The sequence below is a fragment of the Plasmodium chabaudi genome (assembly GCF_900002335.3).
Source record: "Plasmodium chabaudi chabaudi strain AS genome assembly, chromosome: 11".
NCBI classification, from domain to species: domain Eukaryota; phylum Apicomplexa; class Aconoidasida; order Haemosporida; family Plasmodiidae; genus Plasmodium; species Plasmodium chabaudi.
In genome coordinates this window covers 626,652-647,951 of record NC_030111.2, presented here as the reverse complement: position 1 = coordinate 647,951, position 21,300 = coordinate 626,652, and the positions used below count along the sequence as shown (strand labels likewise).

The 21,300-nt window shown below is 25.3% G+C and overlaps 4 protein-coding genes across 4 annotated transcripts; 2 read left to right on the top strand and 2 right to left on the bottom strand.

Moving 5' to 3' along the window:
- Window positions 1–1,448: 1,448 nt before the first annotated feature.
- Window positions 1,449–4,051, top strand: PCHAS_1118100 (cell division cycle protein 48 homologue, putative; the record flags this gene model as incomplete). The annotated part of the gene is made up of 2 exons (XM_739040.2): window positions 1,449–1,743; window positions 1,899–4,051. The coding sequence occupies 2 exons, from the start codon at window positions 1,449–1,451 to the stop codon at window positions 4,049–4,051; spliced, it is 2,448 nt and encodes an 815-aa protein (XP_744133.2).
- Window positions 4,052–5,911: 1,860 nt separating this feature from the next.
- On the top strand, window positions 5,912–15,188 carry PCHAS_1118000 (conserved Plasmodium protein, unknown function; the record flags this gene model as incomplete). The annotated part of the gene is made up of 3 exons (XM_740404.2): window positions 5,912–14,668; window positions 14,761–14,847; window positions 14,955–15,188. 3 exons carry the CDS (start codon window positions 5,912–5,914, stop codon window positions 15,186–15,188), a joined length of 9,078 nt encoding a protein of 3,025 aa, XP_745497.2.
- A 409-nt stretch (window positions 15,189–15,597) lies between these two features.
- PCHAS_1117900 (conserved Plasmodium protein, unknown function) lies at window positions 15,598–18,640 on the bottom strand (the record flags this gene model as incomplete). The annotated part of the gene is made up of 2 exons (XM_016798589.1): window positions 15,598–18,107; window positions 18,205–18,640. 2 exons carry the CDS (start codon window positions 18,638–18,640, stop codon window positions 15,598–15,600), a joined length of 2,946 nt encoding a protein of 981 aa, XP_016653977.1.
- Window positions 18,641–19,581: 941 nt separating this feature from the next.
- PCHAS_1117800 (conserved Plasmodium protein, unknown function) lies at window positions 19,582–20,821 on the bottom strand (the record flags this gene model as incomplete). Its single annotated transcript, XM_016798588.1, has 3 exons — window positions 19,582–20,011; window positions 20,167–20,389; window positions 20,494–20,821. The coding sequence occupies 3 exons, from the start codon at window positions 20,819–20,821 to the stop codon at window positions 19,582–19,584; spliced, it is 981 nt and encodes a 326-aa protein (XP_016653976.1).
- Between the last annotated feature and the right edge of the window lie 479 nt (window positions 20,822–21,300).

Here is a 21,300-nt window from a genome sequence, read left to right as displayed (position 1 = left end):
AACATTGTAAACTTTTCTACAAAGACATACGAAGAAAAGAAACCCTTTTTTACCAACTATATATATGATTTATTTTTTTTTATTATTATTTTCCGCAAATATAATGTTTTGCATAATTTGCATCTACATAAGTTGCATAACTGTTGTTATCGTTTTTGTCAAAATGTGTAAAACAAATGATATTTTAACAATGTTCAAAAATAACAAATCCGTATCTTATTTATAATACAACTCAATGATTAATTCGTTTTTTATTAGTAAGCAATATGGTTACATAAATAGAGGGCAGCGATGATATTGCCCTCATGTGCTACCACATGGTTACTGCTCGGCAGGTACTACCATTTTATATTCGTATATTGTGGATGTGCATCGTATTTATGGCCATGCATCATTTGTTTATTTATACGAATGAGCATGCATGTACTAATTAATGGCTAAGTAGAGGACAAAATGCATAACTATGATGGAACAAACGGAAAACAGCCTTGCCTTAAATACCCTTTTTTAGTAAAAACAATTAATATATAAAGGCTTACGATTTTTGCCCTATAAAATTGTATTATTCAAATTTTACAAACTATAAAAATGGTTAAGAATAAAAAGAAAAATAATATTTTTTAATAGTAAAATAGGGGTTATTTAAAAATGTATATATATACAGCTACCAATAAATCGAGCAATAATAATATAACTAAATGGAATAAATAAAGTTTTTCATTGTTAAAAATAAGGAAAGATTATGCATTTTATTTAGCTTGGTATTTTCCCAAGTTTAATTTATTTTAAATTTAATTAAAAAAAGAATAATTAAATTGTATATATTATATATAATAAAAATAATACACAGTACAAACATTTATAAAATTATTACTATAAAACAATTGCACGCATAATAATATATTATAAAAAATACAGTAGGAACAAATTACCATTGTATAATATATACTTTTCCTGTTAAGCTCTTAATACTATAAGCACAAAAAAAGTTTAAAATATATAAGTAAAAAATGCACAACATAAATTATAAGCCTTCATTTATATTTTATTCTATTAATTATAATTACTTTTTATTTTTATTTTATTTTTGAAATAGTAAAGAAATTGTTATAAACAATATATTAATAATACAAATAGTTTTAGCAAAAATAAAGTATTATAAAAAAGTGAAATAATTACAATTTTTGTTATTGTAATATTAAGTACACACATATAATTATATATTCTGCCAATATATATTCGTTTTTTTTTTTGACGGCATAATAAGTTCAAGCTTTATTTTCCTTCAATCTTGGCATTTATATAATTCAATATTAACTTATGTTTATAAATGAGCCTTGAAAAATATACTTATATATAATGTACATATGTATGTATAATATATATACGTAGATATAGTATATATACTTATATCCTTGGCTTTTTTTTTTTTTTTTTTGATAAATATAATGGAAAATAACCCTGATACTAAAACCTTGGGTGATGATAACAATGGGAAATTACCAAAAAAAAAAAATTTATGTCGACTTATTGTTGAAGAAGCAACAAATGATGATAACTCAGTAGTTGCATTAAATACTAAACGGATGGAGGAGTTGAATTTTTTTAGGGGAGATACAATTCTAATTAAAGGAAAAAAAAGGCATTCAACCATTTGCATTATATTAAATGATAATGATTTAGATGAAGGAAAAATAAGAATAAACAAAGTTGCTAGAAAAAACTTGAGAGTCTGTTTAGGAGGTAAGATAATTATCAAACAAAAGCGACTATAAAATAGTGTAGAACCATCTGGAAATTTTTATCATTTTCAATTTTGTGCCTCCATTATCCTTCCCTTTCATTTTGCAAATTTTTTATATATTTATATTTTTCCACTTTTTTACCCCTTCCTTTAGATATTGTCTACGTAAAGGCTTGCCCTGAAATCCCCTACGGGAAGAAGATCCAAGTATTGCCAATTGATGACACAATCGAGGGTTTGGCAAAAGATACTTTGTTTGAAATATTTTTAAAGCCATACTTTAACGAATCATATAGACCCGTAAAAAAAGGAGACTTGTTTTTAGTAAGAGGTGGATTTATGTCTGTCGAATTTAAAGTTGTTGAAGTCGATCCAGATGATTTTTGTATTGTATCACCAGATACTGTAATTTATTATGAGGGTGATCCCATTAAAAGAGATGATGAAGAAAAATTAGATGAGATAGGATATGATGATATTGGTGGATGTAAAAAACAGCTAGCTCAAATTCGAGAAATGATTGAATTACCTTTAAGGCATCCAGGTTTATTTAAAACTTTAGGAGTTAAACCACCAAGAGGTGTATTATTATATGGACCTCCAGGTAGTGGTAAAACATGTATTGCTAGAGCTGTAGCAAATGAAACAGGGGCTTTTTTCTTTCTAATTAATGGTCCCGAGGTTATGAGTAAAATGGCAGGAGAAGCAGAAGCAAATTTAAGAAGAGCATTTGAAGAAGCAGAAAAAAATTCACCTGCAATTATTTTTATTGATGAAATTGATTCTATTGCTCCAAAAAGAGAAAAAACAAATGGTGAAGTAGAAAGAAGAGTTGTATCACAATTATTAACATTAATGGATGGTATCAAAAGTAGAGGACAAGTTGTTGTTATTGCCGCTACAAATAGACAAAATTCTATCGATCCTGCTTTAAGAAGATTTGGAAGATTTGATAGAGAAATTGATATAGGTGTCCCTGATGATAATGGTAGATTTGAAATATTAAGAATCCATACCAAAAATATGAAATTGTCTCCAGATGTTAAATTAGAAGAATTAGCTAGTAATACACATGGATTTGTTGGTGCAGATTTAGCACAATTATGTACAGAAGCTGCATTAACATGTATAAGAGAAAAAATGGATGTAATTGATTTAGAGGATGAAATTATTGACAAAGAAGTTTTAGAAAGTATGTGTGTAACTCAAGATCATTTTAACATGGCTTTAGGAACATGTAACCCATCATCACTTAGAGAAACTGTTGTCGAAGTTCCAAATGTTAAATGGGATGATATTGGAGGTTTAGATGAAGTTAAAAATACATTAAGAGAAATGATTTTATATCCTATTGATCATCCAGATAAATTTGAAAAATTTGGTATGGCTCCATCTAGAGGTGTACTATTTTATGGACCTCCTGGTTGTGGTAAAACATTATTAGCTAAAGCAGTTGCATCTGAATGCTCTGCAAATTTTGTTTCAATTAAAGGTCCTGAATTATTAACTATGTGGTTTGGTGAATCTGAAGCTAATGTTAGAGAAGTTTTTGATAAAGCTCGAGCTGCAGCACCATGTGTTTTATTTTTTGATGAATTAGATTCCATTGGAACTCAAAGAGGTTCGTCATTAGGTGATGGTAGTGGTGCAGGTGATCGTGTTATGAATCAACTATTAACTGAAATTGATGGTGTTGGACCAAAAAAAAATCTTTTCTTTATCGGTGCAACTAATAGACCAGAATTATTAGATGAAGCTCTATTAAGACCCGGAAGATTAGATCAATTAATTTATATTCCTTTACCTGATCTAGCTGCACGAATTTCGATTTTAAGTGCAATTCTAAGAAAATGTCCTGTCGCAGATAATGTACCTATCGACTTTTTAGCTCAAAAAACAGCTGGATTTAGTGGTGCAGATCTTGCCGAATTGTGCCAAAGAGCCGCCAGGGCAGCTATTAGAGATGCCATTGATGCCGAAGAAATGAATAAAAAATCAAAGCTTGCATTAAATCCTGAAGGAAATACCGAAAATAACCAAACTAATGAAAATCAAGCTACAAATAACGAAGAATCTGATATAAAATATGAAATCACCAGGCATCACTTTAAAGAAGGATTAGCAGGAGCTAGAAGAAGTGTTTCACAAGCTGATCTAATTAAATATGATAATTTTAGGATCAAATTCGATCCATTATATAAGACTAAATCTGGTGGAGCAAATGAAGACTTTATCATTGATTGGCCCGATGAGGAAAATAATGAAGACCCACAAGATTATAATGTAGATGATGATTTATACTCATAAAATTAATATCTTTATTTTACTTTTATACTTTAGTTTCCATGCATTTTCATTTTTTTAATATTAAATATACATTTTTATTTATGCGTATTTTGTGATTGCCTTCTTTGGCTTTTCATGCTTATACATGTAGAGAGTGAAAAGATATTTTACATTTAAATCTTTTACTATTTCCTATATGCATGCATTTATACGATACATAAATAAATAGTTCCAATATTATAATTAGAGCAAATATAAACAAACAAAATAAAAACACACACAATTTTATTTTCTACTTGCTATATGCAACATTTTATAAAAATAAATGAATATATATATAGTTTGCTATTTATTCCTATCTATGTAGTTAAAAATGGTCAGCATACATAGAAAGAAAACACAAAAGTTGGCATTATTATGTTTGTCTATACAAACATTTCAGGCCCAAAATGGTATGCAAAGTGCTTTATAATCACCTATAAGTCTTTATGAAATACCACCATATTTTTCTTATGATTAAATTGTAAAAAATATGCATAATAACATTGTTGTATCTTTTTTTTCTGAACAGTACATAATTTACAGCTGTTTTTTAAATATATTTTTATTTGTTTATTCCCCTATTTTGGGAAATAAAGCAATGAAAATATGCACATGTCATATAAAATTAGGTATTTGGTCATATTTTTTTTATAATTAATATACAAGTAAAACAAAATTTGTGTGTGTCTTATATTAAGTAGAAAATATTTGGCTAGCTTAATACAAAATATTAATCAAGAAAAAAAAAATAATAATAATTGAGAGTAATAAAAATATATTTAAAAGAATAATAGTAGTGAGCTAAATATAATTTATTAACAGGAATAAAAATTATTACGGTAATAATATTTTTTAATGGGAAAATAATATAACAGTATTTAATATAGATTTTTTAAAAAGGTAACAAATATACTATAAAAAATTAAATATTTACACTGCTTATTTATCTTAATTTTTATTTTATGTTCTCTAATTTTAATCAACAAAAAAAACGATGATATTTTATTCAGAATTGGGAAAATTGCGTATTTTCAGCATTTTCTGCAATTTTCCACTTTGTCGTTTCTCTATTTAATATTATATTTTTTATGACTTTTCATTTCACATATATATAACCATTATAAATATTAACAAATTTTGAATTATATCACAATAATTAAATTAAATGAGTTACTAATCTTTAATTTTTTATCTATTGATATTTTTTGAATTGTCTATTTTGACAATTTTTTTAATTATTTTCAACATAGTAAACGATACATTATTTTACTTTTTTCATTTATTTAAGTTATTCTTAATTTTTTTTAATTCTCTATACCACTGTGTCTTATTTTTTATTTTCTACATTTTTTGTGTTACTAATTTATTAACATATATACAATAGAAAATAAGTTATATAAAGAAAACGATGAAAAAAAAGTCATTTCCCCATGTTTTAAATTGATATTTATGAACCATTTCGTTTTTTTCAAATATATATGTATATATACTGTTTTGTTTCTTTACACTTAAAGATGCATTACTTTATCAAATTCTATGTGAATGTTATAAAAAACAGATGTATAGACACATCACCTTTTGCCATTCCTGAGATTAAACAGGCGTTATAAATGCAATATTAGAATTTAGAAAAATAAATTACGATGAAATTGTATAATTACCATTATACTATATACCTATGTATATAATATTTATTTGTTTGTTATTTTTTTTATTGTAAATGAATACCTTTTAGTAATCTCTTATATTTACAAAACTATGTAAGAAAAATATACAAGCTATATTTTGGGGTTGAAATAATTCGAGAAATTATTGTTTCGTTAAACAAGGGAATATAAAATGGTAAGTAATAGCAATAAGTCTTCAAATGGTGAAACGAATCAGAAAGACAATATTATGCCCAACAGTTATTTAAATAAGGATATTTCGAAAAATACTCAAGAACAAAAATTAATGTCTCATGATAACAAAAATTTGAAACACATGCATAATACGCAAGGGAGATCCAATTTTGTTGATTCAAATAATAAGACATGCAAAGAAGTGTCTGCAAAAAATATGAGGAATGAATCTAGTTGTAAAACTGGAGAGGAAAATAATGTAAATAATAAAAATGGAAGTTATATGAACTTTCTCAAAAAAAATGTAAGGAGTGTGATCAGTAATATAACTGGTAGATTGATATTGGGGAGACAAAATGATACTGAATTTAAGAATAGACAATTGAATAAACAATACGAAAATTCAAATCGAAAAGGAGAGAATAAAATAAATGAAAAAAAAGAAACTACTGGCGAACCGAAAAGGAATACAAACAATATTACAAATATAAAAGAGAAAAATAATGAGCCATGTAATTCAAATAAACATATAACAGGTTTAAGAACTGTATCTACAAATTCAGATAAAAAGGAATACGAAAAATTTAACAGCACTATTAAAAATAATAACGAAGGGTTTTCACCTTTAAAAATAAATAAAATTAGTCTAACAAATAATGATAAACAATTCAAACAATGGAACACAAAGGGAATTACAAATAACACACCTAAATTGAATAACATAAGTAATTCAAGCATATCAAATCTAAAAAGGGGGGCCGATTTCACTAAATATAAAAGTATAGTCAGTAAAAAAGCATCTCCTATCCATGAGAATATAAGGCATATTGCTAAACGCAGCATACAAGATATTATAAAAAAAAAATTAAATGAAAATAATAAGCCAGGAAAATATGTTGAAGTAATACCGACGAAAAAAATGAATTATCAATTTCCTCTTACTACCCATAATAGTATAAATCAAAAAATTATCGATAATCTAAAAAAGGCACCTCCCCCGAATGCATACATGCCAGATAGAAAAGTAAAGATGACTACTAAAATAGCAAATGATAGTAAAATAAGAAGTAATTTAAATAATAATATAAAAGAATACAAAAATAAATCACTTTTATTAAAAGGGCTTAATAAGAATGAAAAAATTATATACAAAAAAAGTTCGTATACACCTACTTATATGTCTAATCGTAATAAAAAATTAACGCAACATGAAGATTTGAAAATAATAACAAATGATGATACATTTCATAAAAATTTAAAAAAAATGTTAATTGATACTATTATGAATCCCGAAAATGAGGAAAAAAATAATAAAGTAATTATGTCAAATAAAAAAGATTCTTCTCCATTTTTGAAGAGGCATTATAATAATGTAACATATAAGAACAGCCCAATAAATAGAGGGCAAAATAATTTAATGAAAAATATAAGTCCTATTGAAACAAAACAAGAAATGCTTAAAAGATATTCAACAGCAGTTAGAAATAGAAATTCAATTATTATAAAATCAAACAGCACGCCCCAATATAGTAATACTAACACATCTAATGTTGTTATTATTAATGATGTAGAAGATACAGTAAATAGTAAAAATAAAAAACAAACAGAAGATCCAATGTTGATAGATGAAGAAGTAGAAAGAAAGGAAAACATTCGAGGATATAAAGTGATAGGTAGAATAAATAGTAATGCGGATTTGGAAAATCTAAAGAGATATAGAACTAATAAAAACATATTTGAAGAATTAATCCGACGTAATTTAAATAAAGATGAAAAGAAACATGTTGTTTTAAAAAGTATAGAAAATTTTAAAGCTAGTTCCGTTTCCCCTTTAAATAGAACTATCGATAAAGATGGTAAAAATAAAAACGAAGAAATGAATACACCAATCAATAATATTCTTAAAATAGAAAAATATCAAAATATAAAAGAAGAATTAGATGACAAAAAAGAATACCCCGAAACTGAAACGGATAAATTACCATTATATGATACTAGTCTATCTAAAATATCAATTTTGTTACCCAACAAAATAATATTTTCAAGTTTAGACAAAGAATACCCAATTGTTAAAAAGGATCCCAACATTTTGGTGAATAAAGATATAAATAGTTTCCCTCCAAAAAACGAGGTTCCCAAAGAAACGATTCAAAATGTTGATACACACTTTAATGAGTGTAATAAATTTGATGAAGCATTAAAAGGCGGTCAAAATATGGAAGCATCTGATGCCACATATGATAAGAATGAAAACATTTTTAAGAATAAACTAACTGAGGAAAACTATGATGGGATATATGAATCAGATCAAAATGAAAATGGTGATGCTCGAGAAAAAGATGTAATAATAAAAAGTTGTAACTATATGGGGGTGGTATTGAGGCATGATGAAGAAGTGGAAGACGAATCAAAGGGCCATGATGAAAAAATAATAAGTAACAGTATTTTTGTTTCAAACGATAAAATGGGCATAGATGGAAGCGATTTGGACGATGATAAAAGTGAAGACAATAGTAATCAGTCTAATGAATTAGACGTTGAAATTAATAATAATATTAATTTGAAAAATAGCGAAAAAAATAAAAGCTTGAATCGTATAAGCTTAAAAAGAGCTGCAGTTGATATTGATAATGATATAGATGAGATCGTGGCGATATTCAAAGAAACAATTATCGATAAAACAAATGATAAAAAAAATGATATTTGTGTAAGTGATATAATTGAAAAAGAAGATAGCCATATATCAGTTTTATCATATAATGAAGATAATATGAACACCTTAAATAGTTCTACATTTGTACCAATTCCAAAAGGTGATAAAATGGGAAGCAATACGAATGAACTGCTACATAATGAAGATAACAGAAATGCACACATTGATGTAAAATTGGAAGAAAGTCGATTTGATATTGAAAAAAATATGAATTTACAAAAAAATGAAGGAAGGGAGTGTGAAAAATTGGAATACATAAAAAAACATATACCATATACTAAAACACAGGAAACAAAATATTTAATTAAAGATACATATAATGATAGTAAAAAGTTTGGAATAACTTATTGTTTGGGTAGCGATGAAAATGAAACGAATTCTGTTACACTTTTAAATGATAATAAAGTATTACATAAAAATAAGATGTGTGTAAATTTTTCAAAACACAAAGTTGGTAAATATAGTAACAGCAATAATAAAATTGGCAATAAGATTTTTTCGTTGAATAAATATCCGAACAAAATAATATTGAAGAGGAAAAAATACATAATGAGTAATTTTTCTTTTAATTTAAAAAAAAATTATAATCTTAGTTTAAATAATCAGAATGTTAATTTTTTAAAAATAAAAAAAGGAAAATTTTATGATAAAAATGAAAAATTTCACACAAAAAAAAATAAGATAGATGTGATAAATTTAGAGACTCAAATTGGTAGTAATACCAGAATTGATAATAGCTATGGTTATATCACCAAAAATAGTAACATTTGTGGAAATAATAATACAAAAAAGCGAAAAAATTATTTACCTTTAGAAAAAAACAATACACAAAATTATGAACAAGTCAGGAGCAAAAAAATTAATTCCATGCATTCTTTACAAGCATGTGTGTTATCACAAATGGATGACGAAATTAAAGATTCACAAGAAATATTAACTACCCAAAGTGTAATTTATAAAATCGAAGATGGTGTGACAGAAAATGGGGGTGAGAAAAAAGTCGAAGTTGTTAATTTAGTCCCAAGTGAAGATAACGAACAAAATATGCACACCAAGGAAAATGCATCTACTGTAGAGGTTCACGATAAGATATCAGAACCTTCTCATTCTGATGTTCATGAAACTGTTTTCAATTCTTTACAATCTGAGTCTGTTGGTTTCGAAAATTTATATAATGACTCCTTGAGTAAAGAAGGAATATTTTTTTATGAGCATGAATGGGTGAATATAATTTTACAACTGATAAATAATAATAATTTGGGGTTGGCAGAAAATTTGATGATCTTACTTTTTCAAAAAGAAGAACAATTGTACAAGTCATTTATAAATGATGAAATAGAATGCAAAAGTAGTAGTGATGAAAATCTGTTTGTTAAGTCAGAGGAATATTTGGAAAAAAGTGACGAAGCAGTTAGTAGCTTTTGTATAAATAACCAGGAGAATAATAAGAAACAGGATAATAATAGGAAAAAAGAGAAATCGAGTAAAAATTTGTCACATTTTATGCAACAAATTTGTATGAAATGTCCTTTAGATTGGCCTTTATTAGACATTGGAATGTTAATCATAGTTTCTCAAATTGTTTGCTATATTTTTAATTATAATAAAATACAATTTTTTTTTGATGCATGTAGAATGTTTGAAAAATATTGTATTGGGATTTTATTAAACTCATCATTAATTTGTACAAAAAAGAATGGAAGTCTTGTTTTTATGTTTGAACATGAGTTTTTTTATCAAATTGTTATTCCTAAAAATTATAAAATATCTAAAGAGGTGATCAAATATCACTCAAGATATTTAAAAAATGATTATTTTATTCAAGAGAAAACAATTTTAGATTATATTTTTTTGGCCTTAGCATATTACATCACTATAAGTCAAAATTTGAAGGATTACATCGAAAATAATAATATTATTTATTACTTGAGCTTTTTCCACAAAGGGATTGGTTCAGACGAAGTCTCAGGGTCGATGTCTGACATTTTCCCCGAGAAGACACTCAAAAGGAGGCGAACCGAAGAGCGAAGCGGCGAAAGAAGTGATGGCACTACTGGCAAACCGTTTGGGAGAACAATTTTCTCAGACACTACACACTATATTAAGAACGACTGCAGTATCAAGCATAGGCATTCTGAATGCATGCATAAATATAAGAGCAGTTCGGATTATATAAATAAAGAAAAGAATCGAAACAAAACATACGAAAAGAAGCGAAAAAAAAGGCTAAGCATATTGAGAACACCTAGATGTATAAAAAAATTGAAAAAAATAAAGGGAATCAGTAAAATTGAGAAAAATTCCGATGTTGAAGAATTAAATACTAGTAGCCAACTTAATCAGGATGGTTGGATAAAAAGAAGTGAATCGCTTAACAATGTAAGGACAAAGAAAGAAAATATAGAAAATTGTTTAAAAAAAAAACGAACAAAATATTCAAAGATCGAAAAAAATAAATTAAATTGTTTATTTAAGAATAGAAAAATTGATACAATTGTAAAATATCATACGAAAACTAAATTTGAAAAATTATTATGTTTGATAATTATTGAAATATTTAATTTAATATATGATAATAGAAAGTATACCATTGAAAATATTTTAATAATTCGAAAGTTTTTTCGGATATTCCTAAATTATGCACAAAAAAAGTTCATTTCATTGTCTATATGTATATATTCAAAAAAAAGTAAAAAGAAAAGTTTGCATACTTCGCAAAATCAAGATTGCAAAGATTATTTCACTGGTGCATATTGCAATAATGGGGAAGATTGCGGCGGATACGACTTCCGAATCGATGAGACAGATTCATTTATTCCAATGCCAAGTTATATATATGAAAATTATTATAATATGTGGGTATGGATTGAAAGAATATTTTGTGAGCATTTTTATCAAATAAATAATATGCTATTCAATTTTTTTAGTTTTGAAATAGACAGTAAAAAAATAAATGTTGATTATAGTAAGCTAGAATTAATAAATCGGAATATAAAAAGATTTTCATCTTTACAAAAAAGAAATAGTTTTATACTAAAGGAGTATTGGACTGTTTTTGGTTTGAAGCAAAGGAATAATGAACCCCCTTTTAGTGTCAATAATAATTTAAAAAGTGATGTAAAAAATAGTAGCGATATTTTGGAAGAAGGTAATGAATTTCTTCCTGGAAGTGTTTATTTAAAAAAACTGCTTCCAAGTTGTTATTCATTTGAAGAATGGTCAGGAAAAAATAAATTATTTTATGAATTAGAAAAAACGGATCAAGAATATGATATGCTTTGTTCCTATTTTTTATCTTCCATACATTGTATATGTAAGACATATTTAAGTATGGACGAAATACCATCATTCCTTCATTTGAAAAATGAAAATAATATTATATTAGATAATTCAGTCCTTAGTTCTAATGGTATGAATTTGTCTTTTACAAAAATCGAATTGAAAAAGGAATGCAATGAGGATGACAAAACAGATGCAACATTGAAGGGGGATAAAGATAGGAATCAAAATGAGGAAGAGATTGCTAAAAATTTGAATGAATATGATGAAAAAAGTGTTTTATGGTTAAGACAGTTGAAGAAAAGATTAAAAGTTTATGATATACAATGGCATGAAGAATATGAGAAGAAATATTTTAATTTGTTAAATTGTATAAACTTATTGAAAAAGCAATTTAAAAAAAATAAATTATTTTATAAAATTATGAAAAATAATATATCATCTATTTGGTTAAATAAAATACAGATATATTTACAATACATACAAATAGCAATAAATTGTAAATTTGTTTTAGGCTACACATATAATAATATTTATTTGTTTATTAAAAAGAATTACTCATTCGTAATTACAATTATAGAGCATTACATGGGTTCCAAAATGGGTGTCACTACAGCTGCAACTAGTGTTGAGAAGGCTGGCCAGGCAAGCGAGGACAATGATAAAGATGGGAATAACGATGAGGATTGCCAAATTGGAGATGACATTGACGAATCGGACGTGTCCTCGATCTTAGATTTTCCTATAGAGATAGGGGAAATTTCGATCGACGAGAATTTTTTACTAACAGCATGGGAAATTGCAAATTTTTATTTTTCCATTTTATATTACAAGCTAGAGTTGAAAACAATTTTAACTGAGATATTGAAATGGATAACCTTTTTTGAAAAGATTGGAACAAAATATTCACAAGAACTATTTAAGTTTCGATGTAGTTCATACATTTTGCACATCCTAATTTTGATCAACAAATATGAAGCTGCCCAAAAGGTGATGAAGCACATTTCGTGTCATTACATTAAGAATGGCGATGAAGAAAATGGAGAAGACTTTCGAGAGAGACGGTGCATATTGGCCTACTTAAAAAAAAACAAGGTGATGGATAAAAAAAGTTTGGAAAATTTGAGCATTTTGGAGGAAGAAACTGGGAATGACAATGAAGATAAAAAAGGAGGTAGTAGCATGGTAGAAAATATACTTCCTCATTTTGAAAAAAAGAAAATATTATTATCTCATATTATAAATAAATGTTATTTATATAATAAATGGGTAAACTATATGATAATGAAATATAACAAGGTTTTAATTTATTTATTAAAACGAAAGAATATTGTAAAACTAATTTTGTTTAACAAAAGAAATGTTAGTATCCTTATGAATGGACGGAAAGAAAAAATATTAATAAAAAATATTAGTAAGCATATGATTAAATTACAAAATGTTTTACTTTTTTTATATTATCTATCTATCAAGTTGTACAAGAGTTATTATTATCATTCATCTATTTTGCATAACAATACGTCTAAGCAAATATTGGAAGCGTCTAAATATTTGAATATAAAAATTAAAAAGAAACAGATCATAATGAATTACATTGCTTCGTTTCAAAATTGTCAAAATTGTCAAACGTACAAATCGGGAGAAACGAATATGCCAATGAGTTACGTAGCTAGCACTCCTATGTATGTGTCTAATTTATCTGAGCAATTTCCAAGTGCAACACTTTTTAAGTCTACCTCTTTAAGCTGTGATAATAAACTGATAAGCACTAATGCACCCACAATTCCTATTCCGTCAAATTGGGATATTAAAACGGAAAGAGACGATACTTTTGTTTTTACAAATGCAGATTCAAAAGTAAACGTAAGAAATGATAGTAACTGCACAAGCGGTAGCCAAAATAATGATGACATGTTTTATTTGCACGCTTTAATATTGAGTATACAAATACAATATACACTCTCTATTTGTCTTATTTTGTGTTCCGACTTGTTTATTGCACCGAGAAAAGTAAACAGACTTATGAAGATGAAAAATTGTGTGAAAAAAAAAAAATTAAAATCAGCCAACTTTGTTTTATCATTATTTAGTTATAAATTATTATGTAAGCATTATAGAATCATAAATGGGCATGCTTATAAAAAAAGAAAAGAAAGATGTAATAAAGAAGATAGTGTAACGAGCCCTATTGAAAATGGGGAAGAAGAAAATAATCCAAAACAGTGTGAAGACAAATTCAATGATTTAACAAATAAGCCAAACATGTATAATACGAATTGTTCTACAGAAGTTGAGACAAACAATGAACATCTACTTAGTAATAAAAGCTTTATAAACAATAATACAAATGAATGTTATAATAATGACCATGACGACGAATTGGATATGCCTTCACAAGAAAGTCTTCGACAGATCGATGAAAATAAAATTTCAGAGTATTCCACCAATATGAGCTTAAAACAGGGAAGTAATAAAAAGAGGGAAGGATATAAATCGGATACTTTAAATGATAAATTAATAAATGATTTTGAAAAAATGAATGACGTAAATTATTTAAGTGATTTTGTTCCAGGAAAATATGAAAATTATAAAAAAAATATTTTAAAAAAAAAAAACTATAATAATATTTATGAAAATTTATTTATACTTCGAAAAAATAAAATAAAAAATGTTATTACAAAAAAAAATAATTATCATGTTCTAGTTAAAATATCTACATGGTTAAGCAAAAATTCGGTTTCACAATTGACCTGGATTGCAGAGGTAAGTCATTATCACGTCTTTTTCGAACATTATAGGAATGTGCTTAGTAACTCCATTTCATTATTACATTTTTTCACCTTCTTTACGTTTAGAAACTTTTTAAAATGTGTCTCCCCGAGATGCTGTGCGTTGTTTTGGGATTACAAGCAAACATGCTTGTTAACAAAAATATCATAGCAGTAATAAAAAAATATGAAAAATTTGCAAAAATTGTGTAATGATCGTGTGGGATGCTTCTTTGTTATATGCATTAAATATTTTCTTTTGTTTCCCCATCATTTTTTAGAATGTAAAACGAATTGACCGAATCATGAAGCTGTGCTCAGAGAGTCCACAACTTGTCTACTTCTCAACGGAGTCCTTGAAAAAGTATAAAAACAAAAAGAACTGTAAAATATATAATAAATATTTTAAAATTTATAAAAAATCAAAGAAGATATTTTTAGAAAAAAAAAAAGAAATTAATAATTCGAATGACATTATGAATAAGGTTTGCGAATATTTCCTAAAATTTGAATAAATGAAAATTTTTTTAAAGTATATGGTACATGTGTATTTTCTTTTTTTCATATAAACAATAGGTACGACCTATTTTATTGTGCACCCGTCTATTTGTTTGTCGGCATGCATATACATATATTTATATTATATGATTTGATTTCCTTTTTTTTGTTTAAAACTTCAAAATTCTAATTTTTAATACTTATGATATATTATTCGAGTTAGAAAAATGATTAACCAAATAAAATAATTTAGATACATAAAAAAAATGCACACATACTCATACGTAAGTGTATGCAATTGGGCCAGCAAAGAATCCTGGCTTAAAATAGGGGGTATATACAAAACAGGTCGGCATAGTCAGGTAAGTTGGATATAAAACAATTTATATGAAAAGGGGGGCATACCTTGAAGGGTGGTTTGTTTTATTAGTTAGACTTTTGAAGATCCTTTTTTTCAGACAAAAGGACGTTATATATGTAATGTTTGATTAGATCTAAGTCTGTGTGTATTTTATTAAGATTATTTTCAAGAACAATTGGTAATAATCTATGTGAAAAAAAATTGCATATTCTGTTATTTAAAAAGTCTATACTATAATTCATTAATTGGAATAAATTTAATTCATATTCTTCATCAATAATATTAGTAAAAGTAGGAATAACTTTAGAGACATATTCATTTTTATTTTTTTTACAAACAACATCATCTATTTCATAATCTGTACTATAATCACTGTCCTTAACGAGGGTTTTTTTTTTATCATTTTCGTTGTCAATTTTGTATTTAACTTTTTTTTCAACTCCAATAGCAGTTTGAGCATTACAATTTTGCTTACCCCCTTTTCTACCTATGTAAGGACGTAACAAATTGTAAATAAAAATTTCAAGTAAAAAGAAAGAGCTCGAAAAGGATTCACTATATGAATTATTTAAAATGAAATAAATAAAATTTTCACAATTTTTGAAATCTCCTTGTAAAAATATATTATACAAAATAATTTCGAGCATATTTCTATTATTTGTCTTATTTAATATATCAAAAAATTCAGTATTAACTTTTAATAATTTATTTTTCGAAAAATAGGAATCTAAATCTTTATAACATTTAACCATTTCATTTTTTGATACACCTATTTGTATTTCTTTTTTTTTATTTTCATTTTTTTCCACCTGTTTATTATTTTTTTTTCCTATTACTTTGTCATTTCCTTCATCATTTTCATCTCCCTGTGGAGTAATAAATATTTTTTTTATATCAAATAGAAATTTTTGTTTTTTTTCGATTTTTTTTACAATTTTTTCACAATATTCATCTGATAATTTATCAGTTTTATAAAAATCAAAATTTTCACAATGAAAATAATCATAGAATTCGGATTTGTCTTTTTCATCGTGAGTATTATTTATTTTGTTTGATTGTTCATTATCAATTTGATTTTCATAAATGTTTAGTTTACTTTCCCAATCATAATCATTTAGTAATACTATTTTTTTATCTCTCTTATTGTAGTAACATTCTTTTTTTCTTCTACTCATTTTTGGGATTTTCTTTTTTTCTATTGTATAAATATTTTCTTTGAATAAAATTTCATCTGATAAAAACATTCCATTGTTTAAAAATTTATTATATTTATTTAACAACTTTTTAACAACAAAATTTTCATTTTCATATAAAGTTTTATTAGTATTCATTTCATCATTTAGTTCATTCGATTTACTGGTTGAACTTTTTTTAATTTCCTTTTGTGATTGTATTATTTTTTGTAGTGGTATATTATTATTTTTTTCTTTTTCATAATTGAAAGTTGTTGGAAATTCCATTTTTGTAGATTCAGCTTCTTTACTCGGCTCAGCCCTGTTGACACTTTTATCTACCGAGACCTTATCTTGAGTAGGCTTTTCAACCTTTTCAACCTTTTCAACCTTTTCAGTCTTTTTTGCACTCCCTTTGAATATGTCAAATATGCTTTCTATTTTTTTCTTACCATCGTTTATTTCTTTACTACTCGTGTTATCTTTTTCAGGTACTACTTGTTTTAGGTTAAACAGTTTGAATAGGTTTAAAGTTGTAGGTTGATATATTTCAATTATATCATGGCTTAGGGGCATAAGTAAGCTGACTTCTTTCATTTCATTTTCAGCAGTTTGATTAACATCATCATTATTATCTTCTAATTTATATTGATCTAAATATTCAACTACTATTTTTTTATTTCCTTGTAACAAAAAAAAAACAATAGGATTTTTTAAACAAGGGACATTACCTAATTTACTCTTCCTATAGATTTTATCAACATATTTAGAATATATAAATAATGATAAAAAAAAAGTATTAGACTCTCTTGTATTTATTTTATATCCTTCTTTTATACATAATATTTTTAAATCGTTATTTTTTTCTTCACCTTCAACAAATTTATTATTATTTGTATATATAACTACTTCACAAGATTCAGATGAAATTGCAATTAAAATTTGCCACTCACTAATATACACCGATTTAACAAAAGATGATTTATCATAATTTTCAAAAAAAAAATCATTAACAGAATAATTTACTTTTTTTATTTCATAATTTTCGATATGTAGATCATAAGTAACTGTTGTTATATCACTACCATCTTTATATAAAACGACAACAAATAAAATATATTTTTTTTTTTTTATATCGACTTGTAAAAATTTTGTACTGATTATATTACATGTCTCGTATGTTATATCAGCATCTTTACTAATACTATCTAAATTATAAGTTACACTTTTTTCTTCATCTTTTAAAATAAATTTTTCGGTATCTTTACATGAAAATAAAAACACATTATCTTTTTCATCTATATTATTAACACGTTCAGTAAACTGGTTACACTTGTACATAACTTTTTCATTCAAAATGAATACCTCATCTCCTTCGCTCAATACCAAAAAGGAATATTTTTCTAAAAACATAAAAATAAAATATGTGTAAATAGGACATAAACATCGTTTGAGCATATAATTATATAACATGCATATGCATACTTAACAAATGGTTACCTATGTGCTTGAAGCTTTTTATAGATATATCAATTTTACAATATAGTTTTACTTCATCAGTTGCATAGTCAAATATGTATATATTTTGTTTGTCAGTATATATAAAACATAAATCATCTGTTTTATTATTTTCTATTAATTTTGGGTCTTCTAAAAAAGGTATTGATTTAATGTTTATATTTTCATTTACATTATCAACTTTATATAAAAAATCAGACAAGGAAAATATATTTATATTTTTATTGAAAATGTATAACCCTTTTTGTTTTACATTACTAATTATGAAAATGTTACAAACACTATCATTATCTAATTTTAAATTTTCTGTTTTATTTTTTCTCTTATTTTCTTCATTTAACATGCAAAAACAGGACCCATGCTGAAACTTGAAATATTCAGTTTCCTCAATAAACTCTATTTCATTAAGTTTTGCCATCTTGTGTTTATTTTTAAATCGAAAAATAAAAAGGGACACAAAAAAAATATACTAATTTATTTTCCTCCTTTTTATAAACATTTCGATTAAACTATAATGTACATTTTATATGATTACTCCTACCCTTTTTCATTTCTTCAGGGGGAGGGAAACTAAACAAATAAAAATGACATGCAATAAAAATTAACAATAAAAATGAACAAGCAATAAAAAAATGAAAAAAAAATATGACCAAGCAATAAAAAATTAACAAAAAAAATGAACAGGAATAAAAAATAATAGCCAAACGGATGAGTAAAATATGCAATAAATTTTTATGCGTAAACAATGTATGCTAGCATATATTCATATAAATATTTAGGCGGCTAAAATTTTCCTGTTTTATTTTTCATTGAATAGCTATATAAATAATATAAACAGAAATATTATAATAAAAAATGTATAATTACTTATTTTCTTCTTTTTTATTCGCATTTTTTTAAATTAAGAAAAACAATTAAAGAATATTATAGTGACAACCATTGGAATTGGCTAGTCCCTATACTTACGCATTTGTTTACACATATAACACTAAGCTATAAATAGGTAAACAAATATATGTATAGTAATAAGTATAATATACAAACTTATCACTCCAAATGATACCATTTCGCAATGTTACGAATTACCAAGTAGCTTACTTCATTTTGTTACATTCTTTTATATCTTTATGTTAAAGTTTTACAACAAAAAAAATATTAACAAAACATAAATTATATTGCAAATTATGAAAAAATATGATATTTTATTTGAAAAAATAAATAATGTAAACTATGTGTAGTAAACAAATATACACTAATAGTATGTACAATGACCTATGTGGTATTATGCACATTAGATGGTGTTTTATTTCTTTCATATAATTAAAATATATGAAAAGAATTGCAACAGTTTGATATTTGTCATTTCTTTATATGATATACATAATTAATATTTTTTGATGGTAAAAAAAAACTATTCACATTTTTATCATAATATTTCAAAAAATAATAAGACAAATAGCAAGCAGAAATACTATCCTTTCTATTTTTATAATCCTTATTGTAAAATTTTGAAAACAAAGTATTATTTTCGTCCTTTACTTTTGTAACAAAATTTTTTAATAAGAATTTTAATAAATTATTTTGGTTGTCATTTGAATTAAAACTATAATTTTCTTCAAATATAGTTTGCTCTTTTTTATAAATATTATCATTATTTGGAAATGTAATTAATTTATTATTCACACTAAATAATATATTTTTCATTGAATTTTCAATTTCTTCATCCTTTTCATTCATAAAGTAGCACATATATCTGCCCATATCACTTGACAGCTTATCCATATGATATCTACAAAATGTTGAAATTGGAAAAGGCACAAAAAATGTATATATACGCTTGTAATAGATCACTATTTTTAGAGTAACAACTCAAAGCATTATCTGCATGTTGATATGTTTAAACTTTTCAATTTATCATATATTTTTTTTGTATATTTGACTAACCCGTTAGATCCGATTACCACAAGAAGATTGCTGTTATATATGCATTTGAATAAGTAGTGAAAAAAATGGAAAAAATTAAAAATGTAACTATTGAAATGGATAGGATAAAACAGTATTGTGTTCTCTTTTATTGGCAAATCTAAGGTTTCTCGATCAATTAAATTTGGATATTTATGAAGAATTTTTTCATATATATACTTATTTTTGCACACAAGGCATAAACCTGTATTGTATATATAAAGAAATAATTGAATATATGCAATCCTTATTTTTTTATGGCATTATATATGCAAGCACAGGTTTATATTTATGTATTATTTGTATTACCCATAAATGTATATCCATAATCAATTGAAATGATGTTGTAATCCTTTAAAGGGAGTTTATCAAGTTGGACAATTTTATTATCAAAGTTTATTTTTGAAATTTTGCAGTTGTTTGGTACATAAATATTATAATTTACTAAATTATTAAAAATTTTATTTTTATTTTTTTGTTTTGTACTTTTAAAAGTAGAATTTCCAAATGTTATAAACTGATAAGTTGGATTATTTATATTTATCCGTTTTAAAGATAATACAAAACTATCTACAATTGTGTAAAATATGATAAGGAAAAAAAAAAATATTTTTATGTTATTCATTTTTTTTTTCATTTAGCTGTACAATTCGTGGAACAAATGCTAAGACACTTTTTATATCTGTCAAAAGTTGAAAAAAGGAAAAATAAAAATATGTATAAATATGCTAACATGTGTGTCCATCCATATTAAATATGATTCATTTATTCTTTATTTACTCATATTTTCAGATAAATCTTCATAATTCCGCTTTTTAGGATTAATACTAACTTTTCCTCCTGTACAAGCAAGAAAAAAAATATATATATTATGCATAAGTCATAATATTAAGAAGAAAAAAAATTGATGGCAATAATATATTTGCCTTTCTATGTTAAACAATTAAGGTGTAAATAATTTAAATTATCAATTATCTTATTTATTTTTTTTCATTGTAAATATATACTTGATTCATTGGGGGAACAAACATTATTTTCCTCTTTTTTATTTTTAATTTCCGTCATTTCCTTGTGCTAATTATATACATACATGTATAAAAACAAAGAATACATTAT